General features: G+C 37.5%; 4 protein-coding genes across 4 annotated transcripts; 2 read left to right on the top strand and 2 right to left on the bottom strand.

Annotated features, from left to right (window-relative positions):
• Window positions 1–2,768: 2,768 nt before the first annotated feature.
• polo lies at window positions 2,769–11,251 on the top strand. The gene is made up of 10 exons (XM_053745229.2): window positions 2,769–3,071; window positions 3,714–3,938; window positions 4,358–4,562; window positions 4,823–5,015; window positions 6,749–6,975; window positions 7,306–7,427; window positions 7,772–7,953; window positions 8,302–8,435; window positions 8,891–9,003; window positions 9,539–11,251. The coding sequence occupies exons 1-10, from the start codon at window positions 2,973–2,975 to the stop codon at window positions 9,731–9,733; spliced, it is 1,695 nt and encodes a 564-aa protein (XP_053601204.1). The 5' UTR covers window positions 2,769–2,972; the 3' UTR covers window positions 9,734–11,251.
• A 6-nt stretch (window positions 11,252–11,257) lies between these two features.
• On the bottom strand, window positions 11,258–13,666 carry LOC128669964 (uncharacterized protein). Its single transcript, XM_053745246.1, has 4 exons — window positions 13,513–13,666; window positions 13,139–13,334; window positions 12,632–12,856; window positions 11,258–12,087 (listed from the first exon to the last, which is right to left on the bottom strand). Exons 1-4 carry the CDS (start codon window positions 13,592–13,594, stop codon window positions 11,916–11,918), a joined length of 675 nt encoding a protein of 224 aa, XP_053601221.1. The 5' UTR covers window positions 13,595–13,666; the 3' UTR covers window positions 11,258–11,915.
• A 160-nt stretch (window positions 13,667–13,826) lies between these two features.
• Window positions 13,827–15,396, top strand: LOC128669965 (uncharacterized protein). Its single transcript, XM_053745247.2, has 3 exons — window positions 13,827–14,047; window positions 14,128–14,541; window positions 14,624–15,396. Exons 1-3 carry the CDS (start codon window positions 14,008–14,010, stop codon window positions 14,788–14,790), a joined length of 621 nt encoding a protein of 206 aa, XP_053601222.1. The 5' UTR covers window positions 13,827–14,007; the 3' UTR covers window positions 14,791–15,396.
• IntS4 (Integrator 4) lies at window positions 15,385–25,799 on the bottom strand. Its single transcript, XM_053745228.2, has 16 exons — window positions 25,587–25,799; window positions 25,175–25,507; window positions 24,563–24,811; window positions 23,668–23,843; window positions 22,939–23,131; window positions 22,428–22,602; window positions 21,610–21,815; window positions 21,185–21,307; window positions 20,452–20,587; window positions 19,708–19,845; window positions 18,999–19,158; window positions 18,488–18,631; window positions 17,844–18,073; window positions 17,374–17,513; window positions 16,784–17,003; window positions 15,385–16,329 (listed from the first exon to the last, which is right to left on the bottom strand). Exons 1-16 carry the CDS (start codon window positions 25,638–25,640, stop codon window positions 16,136–16,138), a joined length of 2,871 nt encoding a protein of 956 aa, XP_053601203.1. The 5' UTR covers window positions 25,641–25,799; the 3' UTR covers window positions 15,385–16,135.
• Between the last annotated feature and the right edge of the window lie 416 nt (window positions 25,800–26,215).

Below are 26,215 nucleotides of genomic sequence, written 5' to 3'. Positions count from 1 at the left end.
AGCAATATAGAAAATAATATATCGCCTATCTATTTGCCTGAATAATGACAATAGAAAAACATTATGATGTGTAGAAATATTGTAGTTTTGTGATAAAATAAACTAGTGATTTTCGGCCAACTTGATATTTTATTGGCGGCAAAACGAACGCTACAAAGTCACAGTTGGAAAAAGACATTGAGTCATAAATAAACAGAGACTAATACAGACTGATTGGCTGCGTTTCATTTCATCCAACAGGATGCGTCTACCACTCTCTTTCTTTCTCTCTCACCACTAGGGTTTATGGCTGTGTCTGACTGACCCGAAAACGTTAAGTGTACAAACGAAGAGGTCATCGGAGGCGATACGATGACGATCTATGTGCGGTTACCTTTATACTATATCATACTAATACGGGAGGGATCATGGGAGCAACAAAACGTGCGGGTAGTTTAGGTAGATATAATAATATTTATTTCGTGTATTGTGGAACTGCGATACATAACATTAAATCACATTGTTTATAATAATTATGGATGCGTAGGGTAGTAGTTAGTACGGGTAGAATTTGACGAAACTTTTCCGGGGGCTATATTCAGATAGAGGTAAAATACTAGTAGGTATTCGTTTTACAACTAGAGATGCCGATGACCGTGCGAAGTGGCGACGAAAATGTAGGAAAGCTGACCATGGGCTCCGATGCTTAACGGCTGAGGAAGTAACCGGCAAAACACTCAGATGGGAGAGAGACAATAATTTATACTAATTAATACATACATATCATTAGTTACGACAATACCTAGTCACGGTCAATGCGATAGGGTCCATTCTTGAAAGTTGACGGTCATGCGCCAGAGTCGCTCCATACACAGGAAACGATACCATGACTGACTCGTTGAGATAATTTTTTATCACTGCCAATGTCGTTATCAGTATTCAGTTTATAGATGATTCCATTTACTATACATTAATTAATTGATTTTACTATTCAAGTGCAAACAGAAAAGATAAGCTTGGGCATAAATCTCGTCATTTTCTCGTCGCTTGGATTAAGATATTAAGAACACTAGGTGTTGCCCGAGGCTTCGCTCCCGTGAGAATTTTGAGATAAAATATAGCCTATAGCAATCTTGGATAATGTACATTTCTAATGGTGAAAGAATTTTTGAAATCGGTTTGGTAGTTTCGAAGATTACCTACCTCAAATATACAAACTCACAAACGCTTACCAATTTATAATAATAATTTTAATGTTAAAAAAATACAAAACACCGGATAAAGACTTCTATTGATTGTTACATAACTTTTGAAAACACCAATCGCATTCAAGTGAATGAAAAAATACCAAAGACAATAGACTGCGTTAGTGCCTCGGTTAGGCACTGGGACGCGTCGGGTATATTTGCGTAATGAACTCAGTAAGGAACTAGGACGCGTGATGGGTTAATGTAATGGAGATTAACGTATATTAATAAACTAGAAAATAATGATAAATAAGAAATAATAACATAGTATTCTACTCCCCGTTCCCGTGTTATTTTTGGTGAGATCAGTAATATACTAAAATAAAAGTTCGGTGTGCAGTCAACCGCAAATCGGCGTATTAGCCATTATTTTGTATTGCACATACAAAATAATGGCTAGTACGCCTCTATTATCACAGCATAAAGATCCATGCAGAGTAATATCGTGCGGTCGACTGTCTTTAAGTACTGTATTTTATTTAGCTTCGGAAATAAAATTTAATTATTTATGCACCTACCTACCTGTCATCCTACCCAGCCCCCATGAGAGCCATGACTATCTAAAGAATAAATTAATCACTAGGTACCTACGTTATTACTCCATTAAATATAAAATAAAACATATACAATGCATTTTTTGTCATCATTCCTCAATAAAGTTCTCATTCCTCGTTTGAATCTTCCCGCTCCAAACCATAAACATGAAAGCAAAGACAACTAAAGCTAAAGACAAAGTTTGTTCTTAGAGCGTTCGACATTTGCACGATCCGTCGAAGACCATAGATTTAGAAAGGGCCCCGCGCGCGTCTGTGTCCAAGTACTCCGGAGTACCAACATCAATCACTCGTAATATTAACCTCACTCCAGCACAGATTAATTATTTTAAGGTCGCGTATTATAATTAAATTAAGCCAAAAAGGCTTTGTTAAAAAAAACTGTAATGACGGCGGTCGCCGCCGGTCGAAACGCTCTAGGAATGAGCGTTTCGATACCAACGGACCCAATTGAGAGAAATAACATTTCCATAAAACTTTCCAATCCATCTCATACAGATACGGCAGATTGGGCGTTATAAAACCGAACCCACGGTAAGGGACAAACGATATTAGCACTCTATCTCGTTTCTTCACGTGCTCCTGTACTTCTAAAAAACGGAGCTTCTGGTTCTCAGAGCGTTTCGACCGCGCTGTAATTACGATCCGGAAGGAATCATTACCAAAATCAATCATTTATAAAATTAACATTACCACATTACAGATTATTTATTGTTAAGTCAGATAAGTACATAGTAAAATATAAGTCTTTATTAAAATTTGAAAAATTGTAATGACAGCGCGGCCGAAGCGTTCGAAACGCTCTGAGAATCATCTTATGGCTCTGAGAAGTCCACAGTTTTCTATCCATCTATATTGCTATTCATATTTTTTTATTAGCGCGAAAAATGCATATCTAAAAAAGAAATAAAATAAACATACCAGCTTACAGTAAAAAATATTGCTACGAACGTTGAAACGGTAGAAAAAATATTTTTTACATGGGCACACTGGTAGAAATTCCTGAGAATCTATTGGTCGCGTGGTTCAAATTCAATGCAACTTGCAACAGCAGCCTTCAAACTTCAAAGTTCAATTCAAACGTATGGCCGTTTGAAATCTCCTTTGTGAATTTGTCAACAATCACCAAAACTACTGTTATTTTAAAACTTAAAATTATATTTGACTTGTTTTATATTTAAGCTAGTTTAAAATGACGTCGATCAAAGAAGACGAAAAGAAAGAAATCCCAGAATTCATACATGATCCTCAAACCAATTGTACTTACCAGAGGTTAAGATTTTTTGGAAAGGTGAGTTATTTGTATATTTATAAAATTGTAAAACCTACAAAATACAAAGATCTTTTTACAAATATATACAAGAGATTATTGCTTCTAAGTTGCACAAACTTTGGCAGTAGTATCATGTTGTGATCTAGCATTTGTTACCTATCTTCACAGAAAACCGTTACAATCAATAATTATTCTGTTAGTATTTATAAAGGAAATCCTATTTTTTCTATACATGTACTCATTCGTAAATCGTTATTTGCTTGCAATGCACTTTAAAAAAAAATGTCAGTTACTATTCAAATTCTGTGTATTTGAGTGAAATGCCTAACATGCTAATATTATTCTTACATAGGCAACATTTCCATATCTTTTCAATCATATCCCAATAATTAATGCTAACGAATACTCATTATCTATGTATACTGAAATATATACTAAGCACAACTTATAGTTTTTTATGGGTTGATACAGGTTGATTTCCTCAAGAAGCCCTAAGAAGTTCTGTCACACATATTAAAATTAATATTCAACACTTTGATCATAAGTCAGTAAAGTTAGGTAATTAGACAAGGTATTAAGAATTCCTAATAAACGTTAGAGCAGTTAACCACTGCTTTGGTCTATATTTGGTCCTTTCTTAATTGATATAGCACATTCCAGGGAGGTTTTGCAAAATGTTACGAAATACAAGACACCTCTACAAGCCAAATATATGCGGGCAAAATAGTCTCCAAGAAGTTAATGGTGAAGACGAGCCAGAAAGAGAAGATGGCACAGGAGATCTCCATCCATCGATCACTGCAGCACAAGCATGTAGTCGGATTCCATAGCTTCTTTGAGGACTCGCTCAACATCTATATTATCCTTGAGCTTTGTAAGCGTCGGGTAAGTACATTCATATAGATAGGTTGTTATTTCACAGGCCTATGTGCTGATTGAAAAGTAAGAAATAGGTTACTTGATTCCATTTTGGCTAAGGCAGAGAACAAAAGTATAATTGATCTGTTTATAGACTATCATAAACAGCTCTCAGTCAAGTACCACATAACAGATAACATGTCAAATAAATACAGTTTTGAGAGATTTAATACATGCATGAAGACTAATTTTATTAATAAAAACTTGTGTTTCTGAATAGTTTCGACATTGGGACCTTCAAAAAAGTGTCTATTCCTTAACAAGTCTCAACCCAACAATTATTTGTTTACTGATGTCCATTACTCCTGTTTGTTTACCATAAGTCAACCCATAAATTGTTTGCCTACTTTGATGTGAAAAAATTAAATCAAAAATTTTGATGACAGTCTATGATGGAGCTGCACAAGCGAAGGAAAGCAATCACAGAGCCAGAGACCCGCTTCTACATGTACCAAATCCTGCTGGGCGTCCAGTACCTGCACAGTAAACGAATCATCCACAGAGATTTGAAGCTCGGCAACTTGTTCCTTGACGATGACTTACATGTCAAGATCGGAGATTTCGGCCTTGCTGCCCGGATTGAATATGAAGGTAAAAATCAATATTTTTATACAGTTCTAAAAAAATATTTAAATAAATACTTCCCAACAATAGTTTATCATGAGAAATTTTTATTTACAAATTTTGTTTGTGGAAACACAATTTTTTTCCTAACAGTGGAGTGTTTTAATATTTTATACCTCATATTACAATATTATTCTTGACTACACAGTAGTGAAGTATGAACCAACTCTATCTGTATGAGTTGTCCTTATATACATATTATCCAAATGACATCCATAATTTTACAGGAGAGAGAAAGCAGACTCTATGCGGCACCCCTAACTATATTGCACCTGAAATTTTGACAAAGAAGGGCCATTCCTTTGAGGTGGATATTTGGAGTCTGGGGTGCATCATGTACACTCTTCTGGTGGGCAAGCCGCCGTTCGAAACTTCCACACTCAAAGATACTTACAAGAGGATCAAGCAATGCGAATATAGGTAAGGACTACTGCTTTGTGCATGTTTGTAGGGTCCCCTCCATGGAAGAAGTTCCTCGCGATTATACAGAACTATCAATAGGAGATAGTTTTGTCAGATACGAGCTCTGTAGCGCCGCACCTAAGGGATCATCTTTCGTGGCGGGAACTCTGCATTCTGGATTTTACTATGCATGTTTGAAATTACCATGTGTATGGGTGAAATTAGTATGGAACAGAGTTTTATAATGTGTTAATTTGGCTGACGTGTGTAATTAGCAACTGTAATTATATATGCCAAAACTCAACGCAGGATCTTGTGCTAAATCATACCATTGTCATTTGTTGACTGCAAATAAATAATACAGAGATAGAATAGTGCAGCCTTTTACCATTTTAATTATAATTTTACCAAATTTTTGCGTTTTTTTTTTTGGCTTATTTTTTTTTCTTCAGATCTATCCATAATAGACCAATGCCCCAGCAGTAGGTGCATTTAGATGGCTGATGATATTCTTTCTATTACAATATCAAGAACACAGTTTTAGCAAGCACATGAACAAAAACAACAACAAATACACGCAAAATGAGGGTTTACTTTGTATTAGGAAATGTAATGTAATGTTATCCCAAATAGTGAGGGGGTGTACCTCGCGTTGAGGGTATGTTGCGCGGGGCCCTTGCGATCTCTGGGCGCTCGATACACCCAAGCCTTGATCCACGACAATACGCTCAAACTGCAGTACAGGTTAAAACCCAAATGTTGGTGATGGTGCGCAAGCTTCATTTGTGTTTTGTGTATTCTACTCTTGTTCACATTAACTATTCGATATTAAATCGAATTGTCGTCAGTCAGTAAGTGTGTGTGTGTGCAAAACAGAAAACGAAAGTACCACGATGGGGATCGGGAATGAAACTGCTAATCGTAATGAAGCAAGAAACACCATGTGAAAATAGGGCTTTCATATTACAGCGTTCATGTGGTCATGTATGACATGTCTCAATGTACTTTTATGGAATCCAATAAATATATGTATACAAGGAATGTGCATGTCAAGCTCTATATGTTTTCTTCTTCATAGTTTCCTCATGGCTGAGGGTCGTGGTCATTACGTGGCATGAAACAAACATAACGACTTTCTTGACACTATTAATGGAGTCGTTTACCATTGCCTCCACATGAGTCAGATTGGTATATAAACTCATGTGGCATAAGTAGGATTCGTGCCTAGGACCTTTCGGTTCACAGGCGGGCGTCTTAACCATTACACAACCACCGCTTCTATATTCTATATGTATAATCAGGTAAAAAATATTTGACTAAATGGGCCTTCAATTTATACACGCAGTGATTAACAAAGCACATGAGCAACTAATTGCCTAGCGCATATGTAGTTTTTATGCTTCCATGCATTAACTTTTTTAGAATTGTGTGTAATATAATAAAAATAATATCCATATTATACGGTGTGGATCCTTAGCCCACGCTACTATAATTTGGATTTGTTTTCATTGTCTACTTTACATTCATATAGCAGATGGGAGAAATATAACCATCAAATATTTAAAACCCATTTCACTAGTAACCTATAAACCTATAGTAAATAAGAATAATACCAAAATCCCCATAAAAAAGCGGAGCAACTTAACTAATATAAAAAATACAGAGCAATTTGTCCACTTCACTGATCAAATCACAGATCACATGGAATTAGAGTTTTCCATTTTCAAACTAAAAGACGAATCAAATGCCAGGATCCCGTCGTCACTACGCAAGCCGGCGGCGGCCATGATCGTCCTTCAGCTGCAGTCCAATCCGCAGCGGCGGCCGTCCGTGGACAAGCTGCTGCAGCACGAGTTCTTCTCCGCGGGAATACTGCCCGCGGCTCTCCCACTGTCCTGCCTCACCACGGCGCCCAGGACTGACCAGCTCGAGGGAGTCGCGCTGCATCGCCGCCCGCTCAATGAAGTCAACTCTAACGGTATTATATGTCTAATGTTTAAAATACTTTAATGATTTTTATTATGGTAAATCCAAAGGATCTTGTGAGAGTCCAAACCAAATGGCATCTAGGGAGATCATACACATACATAGTATGTGCACATAGACGATTTGTTACTATGTCAATGTGTAACAAACACACATAAGTGTTGCAAATTTCACTACAGAGCAGACAAGAATTACACAGGTAATCCCTTCGATAAAAACGATTGAACAACAATAGGCGTCAGATCGGGCTACGCGGGAATTTATAGGTTAAATAAAGGTAATATAAAAGAAATTGTAACGACAAATGTGTGGTTATATGCAGATGTGGCAATGGCGGTGGACTCGCCGGTGAAGCGCGAGGGCGCGGGCGCGGTGGAGCCCACCTCGCACAGGCAGAACCTCATCGCGTTGCGCGACCAGCTCGCCGCCTTGCTTGTCAGCAAGGTAACTAACATCTATTCTCAATTTAACACTTATAAACTCTTGTTCCTTACTTATGCAGAATGCAGCAACAAATATCAAATCATTTTATAAGGATTGTATAAAAAATTATGATGATCGATGATTGCGGTGGATTAGGATTCACACATCATATCCGAGATTTATGTCTATCGGACCTTGTGTCATATGTAATAAATGTCGCCTTCTTACCAATATATCGAATGCCATTGACACGTAAAGAAGAATACAACAATGTATACGTATGGACAAATACCAATTTAATTTCACTAGGCCTGTTATACAAAAAGTGCACGAGCGTTTTCCATTTATTTATCGACATGTTGCAGCTAAAATGCCGTCCGGAATGCCTGACGGACGAGCTGAGCGACCCGGGCTCGCAGCCGCTGGTGTGGGTCGGCAAGTGGGTGGACTACTCCGACAAGTACGGCTTCGGCTACCAGCTCTGCGACGAGAGCGTCGGCGTCATGTTCAACGACACCACCAAGCTCATCATGCTGGCTAATGGACTGTGAGTATCGCTTGTTTGGGCCGTGTGGTTCCCGCCCTAGAATTAGACCACTACGTGAATGTTGTACTGAAATTTTGAAGATTTGACTGAGATTTTGTGACCCATCGCCTGCCTGACGTCAACCGTCTTTGGGAATGCTATTACACATATTATTATTACCTGACTTCTTATGCTGGCCAAAGTTTTAAACATTTTTCATACTTCACTACTTAGTGTGGTGGAATAAGCTGAGAAGGCAGGGTTGCATATTCTACCGTCTTCTTTTTCTGGAGTAACGCTTTTATGCAATGTTATTGAAAGGTAATTTGAAACCATAAACTGTACCATAACATTTTTTCACCTTTCCAGGAACGTACACTATATCAACAGGCAGGGCCAAGAACAATATATGACGATGGGCAAGTACCCACAGGAGCTTGACAAGAAAATGAAACTGCTCACCTATTTCCGGAGATACATGACTGAACATCTGATGAAAGCTGGTATGTTTTCATACTTTTGATTCCATCATATCATTTCATATTAGCTGGGCTCATTAGCGCCACCGTCACATTTTATCGATTTCTTTTATTTATTAGCGAAAATTAAAAAAGTGGTGCTACAAAATATGCTAGACTAAATAATAGATTTTATTAGACTAAATAATTGATTTTATTGGAAAGTATTATAGTTTTCTATTAGACATATATGCCACGATTTATTAAAAACAAAATGGTAGCCACCTAAAGTTTTATCGTAATTTGTGACTACATTTTGTATATAGATAGTTCTTCCTACTTTATCTAAATTTTCTTATCTTAATCCTTTATTTAAAAAATCTATTAAAATGAGATGGTGGTAAGCTAGAAGCCCTCCCTCCCTCTTAATATAATATTGTAAATTTTATTAAAATAATATCGAATTAGAATTGTTGTTGATTGTAATGTGTTTGTACCAGGTGCGTCGGTGCCCGTGCGAGAGACTGATGGACTATCGCGACTGCCGCATCTACACCAGTGGTTCAGGACTACGCTCGCTGTTATCATGTATTTAACTAACGGAACGTTACAGGTGTGGATTTGTTATTTTTGTTTCATTTTAACTTGTGGCACATTGATGATAGATAGCTTAGGTAGTAACAAATGGGATTTTTAACACGTTGACTGGTAAAAAATGACGCAAAGGTATTTACGAATATTAATTACCCAGTGAAGGAACTGCGTGTGATCGCATAGAAGAATCTCATACAAAATTTGAATCGCCACTGATGTTTGAGCTTTGTTTATAACACATTCAATGTTTAGGGCCAAATGTTTGATTTTAATTTCTACTGCTGTCCTTGCCAAATCTCAATCCCATTCAACGCGAAAAAAAAATCAAAAATGATTATTTATTTTCAACAGGCATTGCAAAGCTCCACCCGCGGTAACTGTTCTGTGTTTACCCCCGTTTATTTGTAGTATGGATAGTGTAAAAATGTGGTTAACTTTATTGTATAAAAAGGAGTTACTTGATAAAAGATACTTGTATATTCGTTTTCTTGGTGGTCTTCCATGCAAAGAACTGAACACAAGGCAGTCGAATTTATGTGTAAACTTGTTCACAGATAAACTTCCAAGACCACACGAAAATAATCCTATGTCCGCTGATGCAAGCGGTGACATACATCGACGTTGAAAAGAACTTCCGGACTTTCCGCTTCAGCACTATCGAGCAGCACGGCTGCGACAAGAAGCTCTACACCAACCTAACTTACGCACTAGACAAACTCAACAGTGTGCTCGCCAACAAACTCTGCTAGCTAAACTAAATGCACTTAGGAGATAATTTTATAGAGGTAACTCAATGAAATGGAAGCCGCTCAAGAGCATCACCATGTGTCACTCTCTTAATAGACTTTTAAATTTGCGATTTAAAATAAAAATCCTTAATGTGTAACGCGTCCATTGCTGCTGCCCAAGATTGATTGCTGCTATTTCTTGCGGTTTTAAAAACTCCTGAACTAAATCTACGTCGCTGTTGCTTTGTTTTACCGTAAATAGCAGCACAGATAAACACCTCTGCATATATTTTAAAAAGTGAAGTATTATAATATTTGTCCGCGTGGAAATATGGACCTTTATTTTATTCCAAATTGAGAAAAAGAGGAACTTGAGACATGTTGCATATTGGAGCCGCATTGACGTCACAGTTAGCACATTTTGCATGTCAAGAGAACGACTGCTGAGAAATTGTATAATATAAAAATAAATTGGAGATTTATTTTAGATAAGTTTATTGAGATGTTCGAGAGTAGCTGAGCATCACTACAAGGCCGATCTTGAATTTTCATACTTTGTTAGCATTGTTTATGATTTTGTTAAACATTTAATTTGTCTCAAAAATCAATTTCGTGAGTGTTATACTTTATTTCTTATCTGCTTACTCAGTTTTAGTTTTGTTAAACACCAAAACCAATTATTTATTTACATTATGTTCTTTGCTCCTCTCAAATCATAATATAGAGAGTAGGAATTATTATAGTAAAAATAAAGCCAGTAGGTTGTTTTAGGGAAAATTAAAATGACAATTATTTCAACCGTGCCTTTGCTTAGTTAGGATAAGGTAAATTTTAGTTGTGCATTTAATTTTGACCAATATGTAGGAACGAAAGATAGGCCGGCCATATACCACAGACTGATTATGTAACAACCGACCGCCAATTAAAATAGCAATAGTTTAAATATGTTTATGTAAATGTAGCTCAACCTTACGGCCGGCACCGACTACTACCTACCAGCCTGTCTTGCACCACGTGATCAAAAGCTCTGTATGTAATAGATGTGCTTTACGATAATTATAGGGACTGTCACCAGTTCATGACCAGTGATGTCGGACCACCTATGCGATATCTATAGATAAAGCGCGTTCGAACACTTCTTCAAGAAGTTTTTGGTGTAAAATTATCTTACAAATACTATGGTAAAATGGATTTCTACCGCCGCCGCCACCGCAGGCCTCGTTGGTGCGACCCTACCGAAGCACCTCGACTGAAAACGCGTACAGTCACAAATCCTTTTGAATATTGTTTATTTAGTTTTATACTATATTTATAAAACTCTAGTTTCGTGCTTCAGTAACATCGGACCTTTGGAATTCGCGTTGCACCGAATGCAACGAACTGTGGTCCTAGTTTATAATGATTTTAATGCTTCAGTATTAAGGTAAATTCGATGGTGTTGAAGCACTATCAATTTGTAACTTGGAAGTTTCTCAGAGGTTAATTGTACCTCATGTAACATAATGAATATTGACAATAAAGTTAATTTAAGAAAAAAAACTTGTCTTTTCTTTTAATCTTTTAATGTCATTCCATTTTGAGGACACAGTATAAAATAATAAATTAAAACTATTTCCTGTTAATCCACACACAGGTCCTCATTTGGACATATGTTTTGAGCTTATTTATCTGCAGGATCATTGTAAAGTGTGATGCTATACAAGCAGTGTATGATCAAATGAATCTTAACAAATGTTTCACTAATTTGGCTACTTTACAACTAGACAAATCAGATACTTTAAAAACAAAAAAAATAATAGGAACTTGTATGACTGACAGTATTGTGCTATGACGTCATAATTTTCGGAGTCAAATTGCATTCTTTGTATGTACCTACTTTGATAGGAATTAAAAAAATAATTTTATTTTAGGTACGTAATTAAAAAAACTGATCTATTAAAGTGGCATTGAATTATTGTGATTTATTTTTTACCCAGTTAAGTAGGTAGCCAATGTATCCGATTCAATAATTAAATAAGGAACAACAAACCATTTCTTATTTTTTTCTAATTCTATCTAAACAAAGTTAACTAATTTGGTTAGTACTGCTGTTTAGATATTTATATGGTCCAAATTTATGAATGTAAGTTTTATATCACAAATTAAACTTACCAAAGGCTTTTAACTGTTATGTAATAATAAATTACTAAAGTACATTACACTATTATAATTCTGAATGTATTGCATGTTGATGAGGCAGAGGGTCACTTGGGTGTACAAACAGGCCTTCCTTGGCTTGCCAGTCTGTGTACGATCCGTATTGTGAATTCACACCAACCACTTCTCCTTGCCCACTGATGGGCCTCCCGAAGGTGCGACCGGAACCTGCCAGATACCTGGAAATAATAAAAATACCAAATATTTTTTATATAATTATAAATACCCTCAGAGGCACTTTTTCACCTTTAATTTTAAATTTCTTTCTCAAACCTACAAACTACTAGCAATTCAGAACAACCATTGCTGAGAACAAATGCCAAAATACATTAAAACAGTATTGGTCCCTATTATACCAGAAGGGCTTACAGAATTATGTAGTCAGTGATTGTGATAGTCCTGATAAAAAATTCACAGTAAGTACTGTATGCAGATAGGCATCTATTCTCAATTAATAAAATCATGCAATCCAACACAACTAGAACCCCAAGCTACGTAACTCTCAAATAGTATGCAACATTTTCACCTGATAAATATAAAATAAAATTTTAAGAAAAATTTTTTTGTGAACTAGAAAGGACAGACAAGACATTGCAAAGCAACATTGCTTTACAGTATTCTTGTCTATAAATCGATTGTTTAGCTATATTACTATGAAATGTACACAATCCTGGCATATCTTTTAAATTAAATATACACTTTAAAAATCCAAAGTCCACTTACGCAGCAGTATCTACATGTCTTAACTTCACAGGGGTGTCCCGTCTCCAAAAATCATTATTACAGATGACTGTCCAATGGTCACCACTGTCTCCGAGCCCATCGTCATCCCCATAACAGGAAACCTCTTGGTTTGATGACAATGGGGATGTGAAGTAGTGGGAATGTAAATTTTTCTTAGTGCCAACATGTTGAAGGCGAATCACTGAGTTACATTTGATTGGTGATCTGTAAATTGTTCTTGATAATTACACAACCTGTAAGACTCTGAATTCGGTGTTTTGGAGTGATAAGTGAGATCAATGTGGAGAACAAAAAGGAATTAAAGTTAATTATAATAGTTGTTGGATGAAGTAGTACAAGTTTGGAAGAATTAATAAAGAAAAGCACTCTTATGCTTGTGCTGACGTTCCCAACTAGGAAATAATAATTTGTTAGTAATGTATCTTCATCATAGATACCAGGGGATTTCAATGATAAATATCATCAGTGTAAAAATGTTGAACTAACCCTCTTTTGCAATCCTCGCCCGTAGCTGCTTTTACTTGCCAGTGACTGTTGTGATCGTCAGACACATCCACAGCTGTGACCGACTGCTGGCCGGAGCCCGAACCATACTTCACATCGTGAGAGTGTAGTCGCAGTTTTAAGTCTGTATTTATAAGTTTTAAAATCGTCCCACACGTCACATATTCAGCTTTGGATGCTGAAAATATTGATACCATCATTCGTTAATATAGTTTTGAGTCATTAATTCTTAATTTCATTTGAATAACTCATCGAAATATCCGCCCATAGCATTAGGCCACGTAATTGCCTAACGCACAATGATAATTTAAGCAAACGACTGATTTGTATGGTAGATAATACAAAATGATAATTACCTTGAGATGCCTGAAAGTAGCAAATTAATAAAATTACAGGGACAACACCAAGTAAATTAAATAAAATCCTTTGAAAACCCATCGTACCCGTACTTATCGTACTGATGCTCCGCTTGCCGAACAATACACACTATATGTATAAAATAAAATGTCAATGTCAATATACTGACATAATATTTAATTTCATTTACCATTCACTATCCTGCATAGCAGTATTTAGGCAGGGAAAATGTTTGTTGTGTAAAGCAAGTCACTGTCAATTTTTAAAAACAGTGTTGTCATACTACATGTACCTACGTTTGTTTTCTTGTCATTGTCAACCATTGTCAACAACGCAGGCAGGCAGAGAAAAAGAAACAGAAGTAGAATAACGAAAAATACGAAACGAAATCTGACTGAACGCAAAATATATTGAAAATTTTGCAACAAACGTTGAAACGTATTTTATTTTCTCTAACACGAAAATTGCCAATCCCAATAAATCAATACTCAGCAATGGAGAACTGCAACCATTCGCCTAATCAACCTGGAAAAGGTGGGTATGTTCTATCAAGCAATAGAAGCAGCTGTTCACAAAATTATGAAATACAATATAATACAAGCTTTTTTTTTCAGTTCCTTACGACCCAGGTTGGAATGACCCTCCAAAGTTTTCGTATAACACTCAACAGGCAACTCCAAACAGACCACGAAATTTTCTTAACAAGAGGGTAGCCTTTCCTTTATCGGGCGGTGGCGCAGTCTCTACAGCACAGTCTCCCATGAGTTCACCAGCAATTCCATCAGCCCTGCCCTCTACACCACCTGTAAAGTTACCTCCAAGAACAGAACCTCAAGAAACAGTTGATATTGATAGTGAACATGCTCTGTGTGAAGTGAAAGACATTCTGTTATCTCTTTTGGATAATAGCAGTGAATTAGGGCAGAAAGCCACTGACATTAAAAGACGAATAGTAGTCATGGAAGATATGTGGATAAATGAAAAACTTAACAAGAGTGTTCAGTTTCAGATGCGTGAATTGGCATATGGTATGTTTTAAAGTTTGATTTTTTGTGTGACTGATTTGCTGTAGCTTTATAATATTTAAATAGGCATTTTTTTTATTTTCAGCACTGAAAAATGAGGAACCCCAAAAGGCAGATGAAATACATAGAGCTCTGATGGTAGATCATGTTAGTGCAGTTGGAACATGGATGCCTGGAGTCAAACAGCTCATCCACCACTACATAGCACGGAATGAATTATTAGCTATAGATAAGGAATCCTCCCTAAATTAGTCTGACTGGTCAAATTAGCAACTAGATGAAGTGTAAAAACAGTACAGTTATTGCTCATATATTTTAATTATTTTCATTTGGTTGCAATTATAATTTCATGAGTAATGTAGCTAAATTACAAGTTTCTTTTCTTCAGTGTAATTCAGTAACTATGTAAGTAAGCATGCCCTGATTGCTCCATCTCATGACAAAATCAATAGATTCATATGAAATTTTGACACATCAACACACTTCAATATTAAAACCTATGGAACAATGGAGGACAACTTGCTACATCAATGCAATAGAGCAGATTCAAATGTGCAAGTTTTTTAATGTAAGAATATAAAAGGATGCTCTGCTCTGAATAATATTGCCTGCTTTACACATATTTTGCATTGTGCAATAAATAAAAATTAAATATGCTCTTAACAAAAATACCCATATGCGAAGCTGTGTGCATTTTTGTACTAATTTCAACTACTTTATATTTTAAGCACAAAATGTTAATTATAATTTGTTATGTAGGATTTCACTATGAAATGTTATAGTTGATGGTACAATATCTGTGTTATTTTGAAGGGATATTTTATAAATTATAGGCAATAAAATATATTCTTTATACAATTTATTTATTTTAAATAAAACTTATTATCATACAGGTACTTATTGTACCTGTTTTGTAATAATATCATATTTATAAAATTCAGTATTTATAAGACTGATACAAATGTGATACATAATATCTACAATTATTGGATATTCCCACTTTCTTGTTAAATTGAATCAGGAAATTCAAATACATTGAATATAAAGACGACAAAAGTATTATTGCATATAATATACTGCAATTTGAGATCTATTCATTTGCTTATCCTTGTATGTAGCATATGATTCTCGTTTTAGAATAGGACCATCCCGTGGATGTCATACAAGGTGATTAAATATCTGTCCATATATATTTCTTTAATTTAACGCGCACCGGCGTCACAGACACTGATGGGTTTATGCCCAGTTTCTTCCCAAACAGCGCAAACCCATCCATTAGTTGGGTTTCCAACATTTGGGGAAGAAACTTGGCAAATACTGGGCATAAGGATACATGAATGTATATTTACAAAATGGTAAGACATTCTAGCATGATAGGGACCAAAACTGTTTGAATGAGTTTATTTCGGCTTTTCTTCTCAGCAGTGATCGTTCCGAAATAGTAGTTTGTAGCTTTTGTAAATATAATTTAATTTAGAATATGACGTGAAAAAATGTCTGCTAAGGCCTAATTTCTGAATAAATGATTTGATTTTGATTTAAACTCATTTACGGTCCAAGCCGAATACAAACACGCTAAGACGAGGCACTGTTAGGTTTATATCCCCCGCTTGATGGGTTTGGGCGCGACGGTGACGCGCACGGGGCGGCAGAGCTCGACGAGGCCGGCGGGGTCGCGCGCCTCGTCCACGGCGAGGCACACGGAGATGTCCACGCCGCACGGGTCCGTCCACACGTAGTGTGAGATCAGCACTTTGGTCAACAGCCGCACGTTTTGCGTGCCGTCATCGTCTGAATACATATATCATTTTGTAGTACTAATCAATAAAAATTTTTAAGGTCTACTTTGTCGAAGATGGTGAGAATTAGTACAAATTCGGCGTGCAGATAGAAACCTATGGAAAACAAAAACTTTCGTGTCGCATTGCTGAGCAGTAATAAACAGGCTAAATAAAAATATATACATCAAAGTAAATCAGAGTCAATGAGTACCTAGATATGACATAATTATGCGACAACTCTTAGCTTCGTAACTGAAGCTGGTGGAGGCAATTTAAATTATTAGCAGGATAAGAAAATTAATAATAAGCTTTTTTTTTCACTTCTCATGCTCGTAAAGTTTGAATATAAGCTGTCTAAAGGAAGATTTTAAGCTCTAGAGCGCAATAAAATCTCCGCCTACGAATTTTTTGTATGCACACGGCGGTCGTGTTAATGTACGCGCACGCACAATACATATACATACTGATGGTGTGGTGGTCGAGCGGACGCAGATGGTCGCGCGGCGGCACGAGCGCGTGCACGCGGCGGTCGGGGTAGTGCACGCGCACGCGCAGCGCACGCGGCTCGCGCACGCGCAGCACCTCGGCCTCCAGCGCCACGCCGGCCACCAGACCCGCGCTGAAGCGCAGCACTGTGTCGTTGTCGCTCGCCGGCTCGATTATCGTCGCGGTGCACATGCGGATCTGGATATTATAGAAAAATAAAAAAGTTGTTGAAAAGAGAAAGATGACAACACTCGATGGCCTTTTTCCACGATGGAAAGACCCTCGTCTCATCGAGTACTAGATTTTCAGTACTAACAACAAAAATTAAACTGGATGTTTCATGTGAAAACAAGTAAACCAGAAAAAACATAGTTGTCACAAATGATGTGCTGTACATCATTTGTGACAACTATATTTTTTTTTTACTATAAAATTGGTCTTTATTTATTGTTTGTACCACATTTTTTTTACTATTTTGTGTTGTAGTGTTTTATTTGTTGGTCTTGAAGCTTTTACCCAGCAGTACGCCTTAAACAGCTAGAAAAAAAAAACTTAAATAAATAAGTACGTTGAGGTTGGGTTTAGGCACGGCGCACATGGGCGCGGCCTGCAGCAGCGGCATCACAGCCCGCGCCAGCGCCGCCGGCTTGCTGTCCGCCAGCGACAGCTGCTGGAACACCGCGATCGTGAACGGGTCCGGCTCCACGCCTGCAGCCAGAGAACATCACTCACATTCAGAATACAAGGACACTGGCCTAAATAATTGCGATGCCGTAATCATCTGAATCGGCTACTGGAGTAAGAAATGGAGTATGTATAACCAAAAACAATTATGAAATGTCACCTTATTAATTACGAGATACTATTTTTTTCGGTTTTATTAAATAAGTATGCTTTTTGACGGCAAAATCCGTTACGTCATACATTGCCATACAAGCTCCATATAAAATTTTGTTTTTGACATTACAAAAAATACCTAATTTGACTAGAGTACATAATTAACTTGTGTAATCCTGAGAACAAATACAAAATCATTACCAGCAGAGGCGAGCAATCTATCGAGAAGCTCAGCGTGGTGCGTCAACGCCGCCTGCGCCGACAACGCCGCCGCGCTGATGACAGTGGCGCCCCCCGGCGTCGCCGGCGTGCAGTTGTTGCTGGCGGAAGCGGAAGTCGCGGCGTAGAGCCGGGCGGCGCACACGCGCAGCGCGAGTTGCCACACGCACGCGTTCTCTTGTTCTGTGACCCCGCTGAATTGGTGTTGTAACCTGAAATATAAAATGTATTGTAATGTACATACCTATGGGAGATTTGTAAGATACACTTGCACGATTAACGCAAATCTATCCATATTACTCGCAATACGAGAGGTCGGGCCTCAGATGAAATATTGCTGTCTCTTTCACTGTTTGATGCAAGGTATGAAATGCTTGCATTAAAGTTCTTAGCAGTGTAGGCTCAATTATCTCAAGAGTCAATTAGCTTTTGCCCGCGGCTTCGCTCACGTATATTTCCCACGGGAACAGTTATTTTTCCGGGATGAAACCCTACGTCCTTCTCCATATTTATAACTATATGTGTTTATAAAATATCAAGGCGATCGGTTGAGGAGATAGTGCGGGAAGGTGTAACAAAGAAACAAAGTTTAACATGTATAATATTAGTTAGGATTAGATCCGCACCTGAGGCAGTCGGCGACGAGCGTGTGCAGCGCGTGCGCAGGCGGCGCGGCGCGGCCGACGGCGGCCGTCAGCGCGACCACGCAGCGCGCGAACAGCGCTGTGAACTTCGCCGCGCCCGACACTGCCGGCTCCATTTCTGCTAGTCTGGAATTAATCACATTTTTATGTTATGATTTTTTTTTAAACAACGCAGAAACCATTGGTAAAGTGCTTAATCTACTAATTTGCATTTTTTAATTTTAAAAATAAAATAAAAATAAGTTCTCATTTATTTAGCAGACAACTGTAGTCCACCAGTTATACAAAATTATAAAAAATATTAATTTTTGACTTGCTCATATCTGACTATCCAAAACTGAAGCTAGGAAGTAAAAATCTTATACTATCAAAATTGCAATTTCGAGCGAATCCATCCAACATTCTCTAAAATTTCGTGTCTGCAGCCTAACAATCTTGTAATCAGTACTTCTTTGAATAATTACACGATTAAATGAAGAAAGTCTAAGCTTACTTGTTCAGTTGATCTTCAGCCGATGCCAGCATTTTGAGTCGCACGTTCACAGACAAAGTGACGTTGTCGATGTGTTGCAGTACGGAATCGAAGAACCGCCGCACAGCGCTGTCGTCCATCGCGGCTTCGATCTTCTCAGCGCTCGACTGTTGGGCTTCACCTGATAGAATAAAAAAATAAATTAAAAAATATAAGACACCCACGAATCCGAAGTAGCTGGCATCATCTCAACTACTACTACTGCAAAAAAAAAGTTATCGGTTTCCAAACGGCTGAACACATTTTCCAAACTTTACTAAGAACACTATGTCGATTAAATTATCTATCAAATAATAACCATAGCGCTGCTACGACGCCACGAACAGACATACAGATACACAGTAACTTCTGTGTACACGAAACTTATAACTGCTCTCCTTCTGTACATAGGATAGAAGAATAGTTGACATCATGCATTTGATTTTCGAATACCTACCTTTCCGGTCTGAGACCGACCCAGATTATATATACTATTTATTTCGTGAGAGAGATTCTGTTTTTTTATTTTTATATTTCCCGCATACTAGCTATAAATATGCGGGAAACTAAAAAAAGCTATTATATTTAAATATGTCTAGAACAGAACCTTAGTAAGCACGTTATTAGTAAAACTACTCATACAATATTTTTTAATAGGATTACTTTGCTTGTTGGCAAAAAATAATTTAACCTATAGGCAAGTGCGGAACCAAATGCGGCATAGTGTCTCGCAGGTACGTGTAGTGTTTGACCGTGTGCTCTTCAAACAGCGGCAGCATCGTGGTGCAGTGTTGCGCCGCGTTCAATACGAGGATTAGTACGCACACGTCTGATGTATGGTGTAAGGTAAACTATAATTTTAAAATAATATGTTCGCTCAAATAAGCATTATTTATATGCCCACATTTACATAGAACCATTTCATATCGTCCCGTGGATGTCGTATGAGATGAGTAAGGGATACACAGCCTTGACAGTTAATAGGTAACACGACGACAGACAGCAAAGCCAATTTTTCAATAATTTTAGGTTTTGAAGGTTTATTTTTAAGCGGTCCCCGGGTTTCACACATGAAGATGAGAGAACACACGAAGATGAGAGAGAGGCATTATTTACATATAATTAAAAAGATTCTTAGTCATCGAAAACTATCAGCCTCAATTTGAAACCGAAAATTAATGTGCAATTTATTTTAATTTACTAAAATGATAAGAAGATAAGAAATACCAAAAAATGACGATCAACTTCAGTCCACTAAAAACAAATACAACGTGTTTTTAGTGGGCTAAACTTGATCATCAATTTCTTCAACTAATCAATTAAAGATTCGAACATTTCTGAGTCTTGGTTAAGTACTTCAACATTTCCTTTATCATTCTAATCATATCCCATTAGTTCAACGTTTTTATTTGCAATCATATTGGTCAAAGGATACAGGTAGGGTCGTCAACGTCAGGCTCGGGCATATCGAAGAAGGGATGTACCGCCAGCAGGCGCGTGGTGAGCGGCAGCACCAACGTCGCGTGGGAACTGCCAAGGCGTTGCACGCAGCGGTAGGTTGACCGCTTGTCCTGAACATTCAAATGAACTTTCGTACTCAATCTCGAAATTCTTCATTCAACTTAGAATTATACATATATATCACTTATTGACGTCAAAATTGACTTAATAAGCCCTTTAAGCTAAAGTATGTTTTTTCTCGTTCTGTCAATGTCATATTTTGTAAAGTGTGATAGTGACAAAACATATTTTATTCTAAAATATGCTTTTTATGAATAAGTGATTTTTTATGAACTCTAAAAGTGTAAGTCGACTTCCATAGTGCAAGTGAAGATAAAGCAGATGGCAATTACTCAATATGCATTATTCCTAAGCAAAAAATATAGTCAATAAAAAAAATTTCCTCGTTGGACACTTATGTGATGAACTATACTTATTCATCTTGGACTGAGACAAAAAAGAAACGAGAAATTTAACAAGCCAAACATTTAAGTAAGCGACATGACTCTATAAAACAACAACAACAAAAAATTTAACAAAGAACAAAATTATCAAAGGAATAACGAGAAATAATGATTTTATGTTCAAGGTTTGTTTACCTTTTGTCTCAGTCCAAGATGAATAGGGTATAGATCTTGAACCGATTGGTGGAGGTAAATTATTATTACCTGTGGATATCTCTTGAGATTCTCTAAAATTTTGTCGATGCACATCTCAAGGCATGTCTTGGACGCGACTGTACATGACCCCAGCATTCTGTGTAGGCCTTCTCTCACATCCATCGAGTAATCCTGATGATAACCATATTATTATTAAATCAAGATATATTCTGAAAATTACTGTAAACTATCATAAAGTCACTGTTGATCTTCTTCAAGATTATCAATGACACAAAGTAGTATTATGCAAATGCAACGAAAAAAAATGGGTCACTCGCTTGTGATTATTGGCGCAAAAGTAGACTATAGTTTCAGTCTAATAGTAATAAAGTAATTAATTATTCTCAAGTTTTAATAAAATTTGTATTTTTTGCAAGTTATTGACATTTTGTTTTATTACTTTGGATTAAAGAACAAAATCGTGTGGCACTTACTTCCAAAGCCCCGAGAATGGTCTCCAATTGGTCTTCCCTCAACACAATATGGTGGGAGATCTTCGTGAGGCTGTCGATCGCTCGAAGCCGCACGTCCTCAATTTCGTCGTTAAACATGTCGACCAAGAAGTCCAGCGAAGTCGTCGCGAACACTGTGTTCTCCAAGGACAGTTGACAAACTGCGTCCACCGCCGCTGTGCGCACCTCTGGAAAGTGTTCCCAGAATAAAAACATCCAGTTCTATTAAATACATACAAAGCTATTCAAGTAACTTTGAAATTTTGGGCCAACATGAGGTTTCTGGCAGCTAAATGAGTCGACGATGGCAAAAGCTATATAAGAATGGCTCAGTACTGAGAAGGTTTTGAGTACATAGGTTTTGGTTTAGCTCCCAACGTACCGTACGACGCATTGGGAGCGGTAGTAGTGGTAGTAACCAAGTAAATGGATTCTTTTTTCAATAAAGAAATTATCGTTATTGTTATATGATCTGTCAGCTTGTGTCATCATTGTCGGTATCAAAATCAAATCATTTATTTAGAAATTAGGCCTTTACAGGCACTTTTTCACTTCATATTCTAAATTAAATTATATTTACCAAAGCTACAAACTACTAGCATTTCAGAACGACCACTGCTGAGAAGAAATGCCGAAAAAAACTAATTCAAACAGTGTTGGTCCCTACCATGCCCGAAGGGCTTACCATTTTTTAAATATAAATGTACATTTTTTAAGTATGCATGTATGGCGGTAATCACTTCTCACCAGGTAGGCCGTACGCCTGTTTGCTGGCTCAATAGTATAAAGTAAATGCGTACCCATGAGCTCGTCCTCGAGCCCGTGCACGAAGGCGCCGGCCGCGCCGCCGGGCAGCAGCTGCACCGCGTCGTGCTGCACGGCGGCGCCGGGCGCGTCGTCCGCCCAGCGCCGCCCGCTCGCCCACAGTCCCGACCGCACCAGCTCCAGCCCGCGCTCGTGCGCCGTGCGCTTTTTCTGATAATCATACCGCAATCTGATTCATAGTCGCTCGACTGCCTTGCTAATGGCGAAACGGCCGCCAGCTTTCACATTATAGTTAGGGAAATTAAATAAGAAAGATTGCCCATGTGACACTGTTATTTTTGGAAATTAATAATTTTATATTTCAAAAGAGCCTTTGGAGTTTTGGGAGCTGCCGTGCACCGCTAGTAATATTTTATTTGAATATTTCACTGACCTAAAGTCATCAAGCCCTAGAGAAATAAGTTAGCAAAATAATTTTAGTGACACCAACACCCAAAGTGTAGGCATGAGTAGATCAATTTAGTACTAGAAGACACTCAAACTCACCTTCATATTACTCATGAGCTGTTTATCCAGCGTCTGCAGCAGGAACCGATCAGAGACCCCCCGCGTGGTGCCGAGTAGAGTGCAGGCGAGCGCACGGACCTGCATGCAGAGGTCGTTGACCGCCGAGCAGATGCGGATGAAGGCGTCGTCCACCAGCCGCATGGTTGTTTCGCCATCTTGTAATGTCACTGTGCTGTGTTGAAAGTATGACTTTAATAGTGCTAAACACTATTGAGAACTTCAGCGAATGCCGACGCGTTTCAACAAACATAACTGACTGCTAATTGCTTTATACCTATCAATGAGAGGAAAAGCCAATGCACATACTGAAATTCAGGGTATTATTTCAATTTGTAAACAAAGTACTTGGGAAACAGAACTTGACAAAAGTTTTATTCTAGTAATTTGGTCTTTTTTTTTTCACAGATAAAGAGAAAATTATTGCTTGACAGTGTTTAAGAAAATAGAAAACAAAGATTCATGAGGCATTGGATTCTGAATCCAAAAAATTATGGAATGACTAATAAATCCCATCACTGAATCTTTCTTCGATACTAACAAACAAAAGAACCTGCAAACAATTTTGTTGTCTACTATCCTAAAAAAGTGTTTAAAAGTCAAGGGATCCGAACCGAATACAAAATAAATTAAAAAAATCTGATCCCTTATGGGCCAGTTCTTGTGGATCAGACTGGAATAAGTCAAATGAAGTACAATAAATTTACTCACTTTTCAGGGTACTTATTTCCCAGCACCCAGACCAACTTGAGTGCAACTTCCCGTACGATCTCATAGTCATCCGACAATGCTGTACAAACTTGTTCATACAGTGAGGCACTCAACATCTGCCCCCGTTCATGCAATGTCAACAATGCTTGGAATGCTTCACATCTCACTCTAGCGTCCTGTGATATAATAACAAAATATAAGTACAAAGACATCTGACAACCAGGGTATCGCAGTGGTAAAGTGCTTGCCTCTGAACCGAGAGGTCCTGGGTTCGATCCCCGGTCGGGTCATGATGGAAAATGATCTTTTTCTGATAGGCCCGGGTCTTGGATGTTTATCTATATTATGGATATGTTATAAAATATAGTATTGTTGAGTTAATCTCGAACTTACTTTGGGGCTAGCTCAATCTGTGTGATTTGTCCTAATATATTTATTTATTTATTTTATCTTAGATGTCAAATGACAATTCAGTAGCCAATAAGTAATTGGCCACTCTATATGTACCAAGCATATACAAGTAATGATCAAAATTTATGACTTAAAAAGATTGAAAAATAGCAAAAGATCAGGAATGCATGGAAGGTAAGAGAAAATACCTATATTGATTTATATATAAAATTTTAATGGGACACCTATGAGAGATTTCATTTTGGTTTGCTTGGTCTGGTCCATGAGTGAACGAAGGTTATCTATCCCCCAGCTGTCCTTGTTGCCACTAGCTCATATCTTTATTAGAGGCGCGAAATTTGAGTATTGTCTAATATGACAGGTACGCCATTTAAATCATTACTTATGTATAACATCATAGTCAAAGACGATTGGAATTATTGATTGGAAACTTTTAAAATGTAAATTTTGTGTACAAGTAAACAAATAATTAAATGAAACATACCTCAGCATGAGAGTAATCCCCTAGTAACTTGACAATAGCATCAGCCTCAGTAACATTCTCCACAGTGCGGTCAGGTTCTGGACATATCACATAAAGCTCACTGATAAGTTGCAGGCACCGACACTTCACTTGGTGACTTGTGTCCTTTAGGTTATCTTTAGCAACTGCCACCAGCCTATTCATCAGATTCTTATCATCGCTCAATTTGTTACCGAGCTTCAGTAAAGTAGCTATACCCTGTGCTATAACCTGCAATGTTAAAAATGTTTCAAAATTTCCTTTATTACTTTTTAATGGCAAGAAACTAGTTAAGATAAAAATTTGTGAGTAAATCCTATTACTACAAGAACCTTTACTATGGGTACTATCTACAAGTATTAAATTTGAAAACATCTTTAAAATAAAACAACTTATAAATTAATTAATTTAGCTAACTTATATATATATAATTAATTTAGCGTTTCATAAGCCGAATAACGAATTGGACACAAATCATGGAAATTTCATGTGCAAAGGTAAGTTGGCAAAATTCTTTACGCACATAAAATTTATTCCTGTTTCTCAGTCACGATGAAATTGAAAAAAAAAAACAAAGTTTTATGGTATAATTACCTTATGAGAAGTTTCATTTTTTATTAAATGTATTGTTTCATCAATGAGATTATTGAGATTTGCACCCGGGCATTCAAGCCCAATGTCACAAAACAGCCATAAAATTTTCACTCTGACCACAGACTCCTCTTCAGATTGAAAATGCTCCGAGAGCTTCTTAATGGCTTCCTCTACATCAGACTCCTGGAACTGTAGGCAGTCGGAAATACGTAGTAGCAATTGCAGTGCTTCGTCACTCGATTTGCATTTTTCCAAGAGTCCTACAAAAGCTGCAGCTGAACTGCCTATCAACGGTTTTTTAGCTAAGTGCAGTTTCTTTGAAGGTGGACCATCCTAAAACGACAAGAATACATTCAATAAGAACAGAAAGCAAAGAAATCTGAATAATCTTTGGTTATAAATCGAAACGTACCTGAAAAGATTTGTTGTACTCAGCTAGAGCTCGTTTTTTTAACACCGCAGTCATTATTTACCAAATGTATGTACGCAACTGTAGTTTTGTTGGAATAATTATGGAAAATATAAACAAACAACTCGATCGGACACAGATATTCGTCCTAAATGAAACGAATGTTGAACGAATGTCGAATGTCTCGTTGCCTGCCTGTATCTATACCTATTACCTGCCTGTGTTTGTTTATTTGGGTGGGGGGGACAGCCCACCCCGTGACACTGACATTTTACTCGTATGAAATTAATCCCACTCACCATCTACAGCCAGTAACCCGGGTGATCCAGTAAACATTTGAACTGTTTGTCCTGCCAAACAAAATACCATTAATTGTCCAGCCTAGTATTTGCACAATGAACCTCGCGCGCGGGGCCCTTTCTAAATCTATGCTATGATGACAGAGCGCTGATATATGGGATCGGCCCAGGAACTTAAATAGAAATCTTCTATCTTATTCGTACGTTGTATAATTCGTCTTGCTCTGTCTACAACAAGATGGCAGTGATACCGGGGCTGCGCGCGGGGCCCTTCTATATCTAAGTACCTAGCATTGGTACCTATATAGTGTAATAATAGTGTAATGTTTAAAA

The sequence above is a fragment of the Plodia interpunctella genome, chromosome 5, assembly GCF_027563975.2.
Source record: "Plodia interpunctella isolate USDA-ARS_2022_Savannah chromosome 5, ilPloInte3.2, whole genome shotgun sequence".
In the NCBI taxonomy this organism is placed as follows: domain Eukaryota; kingdom Metazoa; phylum Arthropoda; class Insecta; order Lepidoptera; family Pyralidae; genus Plodia; species Plodia interpunctella.
Note: the sequence above shows the minus strand (reverse complement) of the source record. Positions and strands in the feature narration are given on the sequence as shown.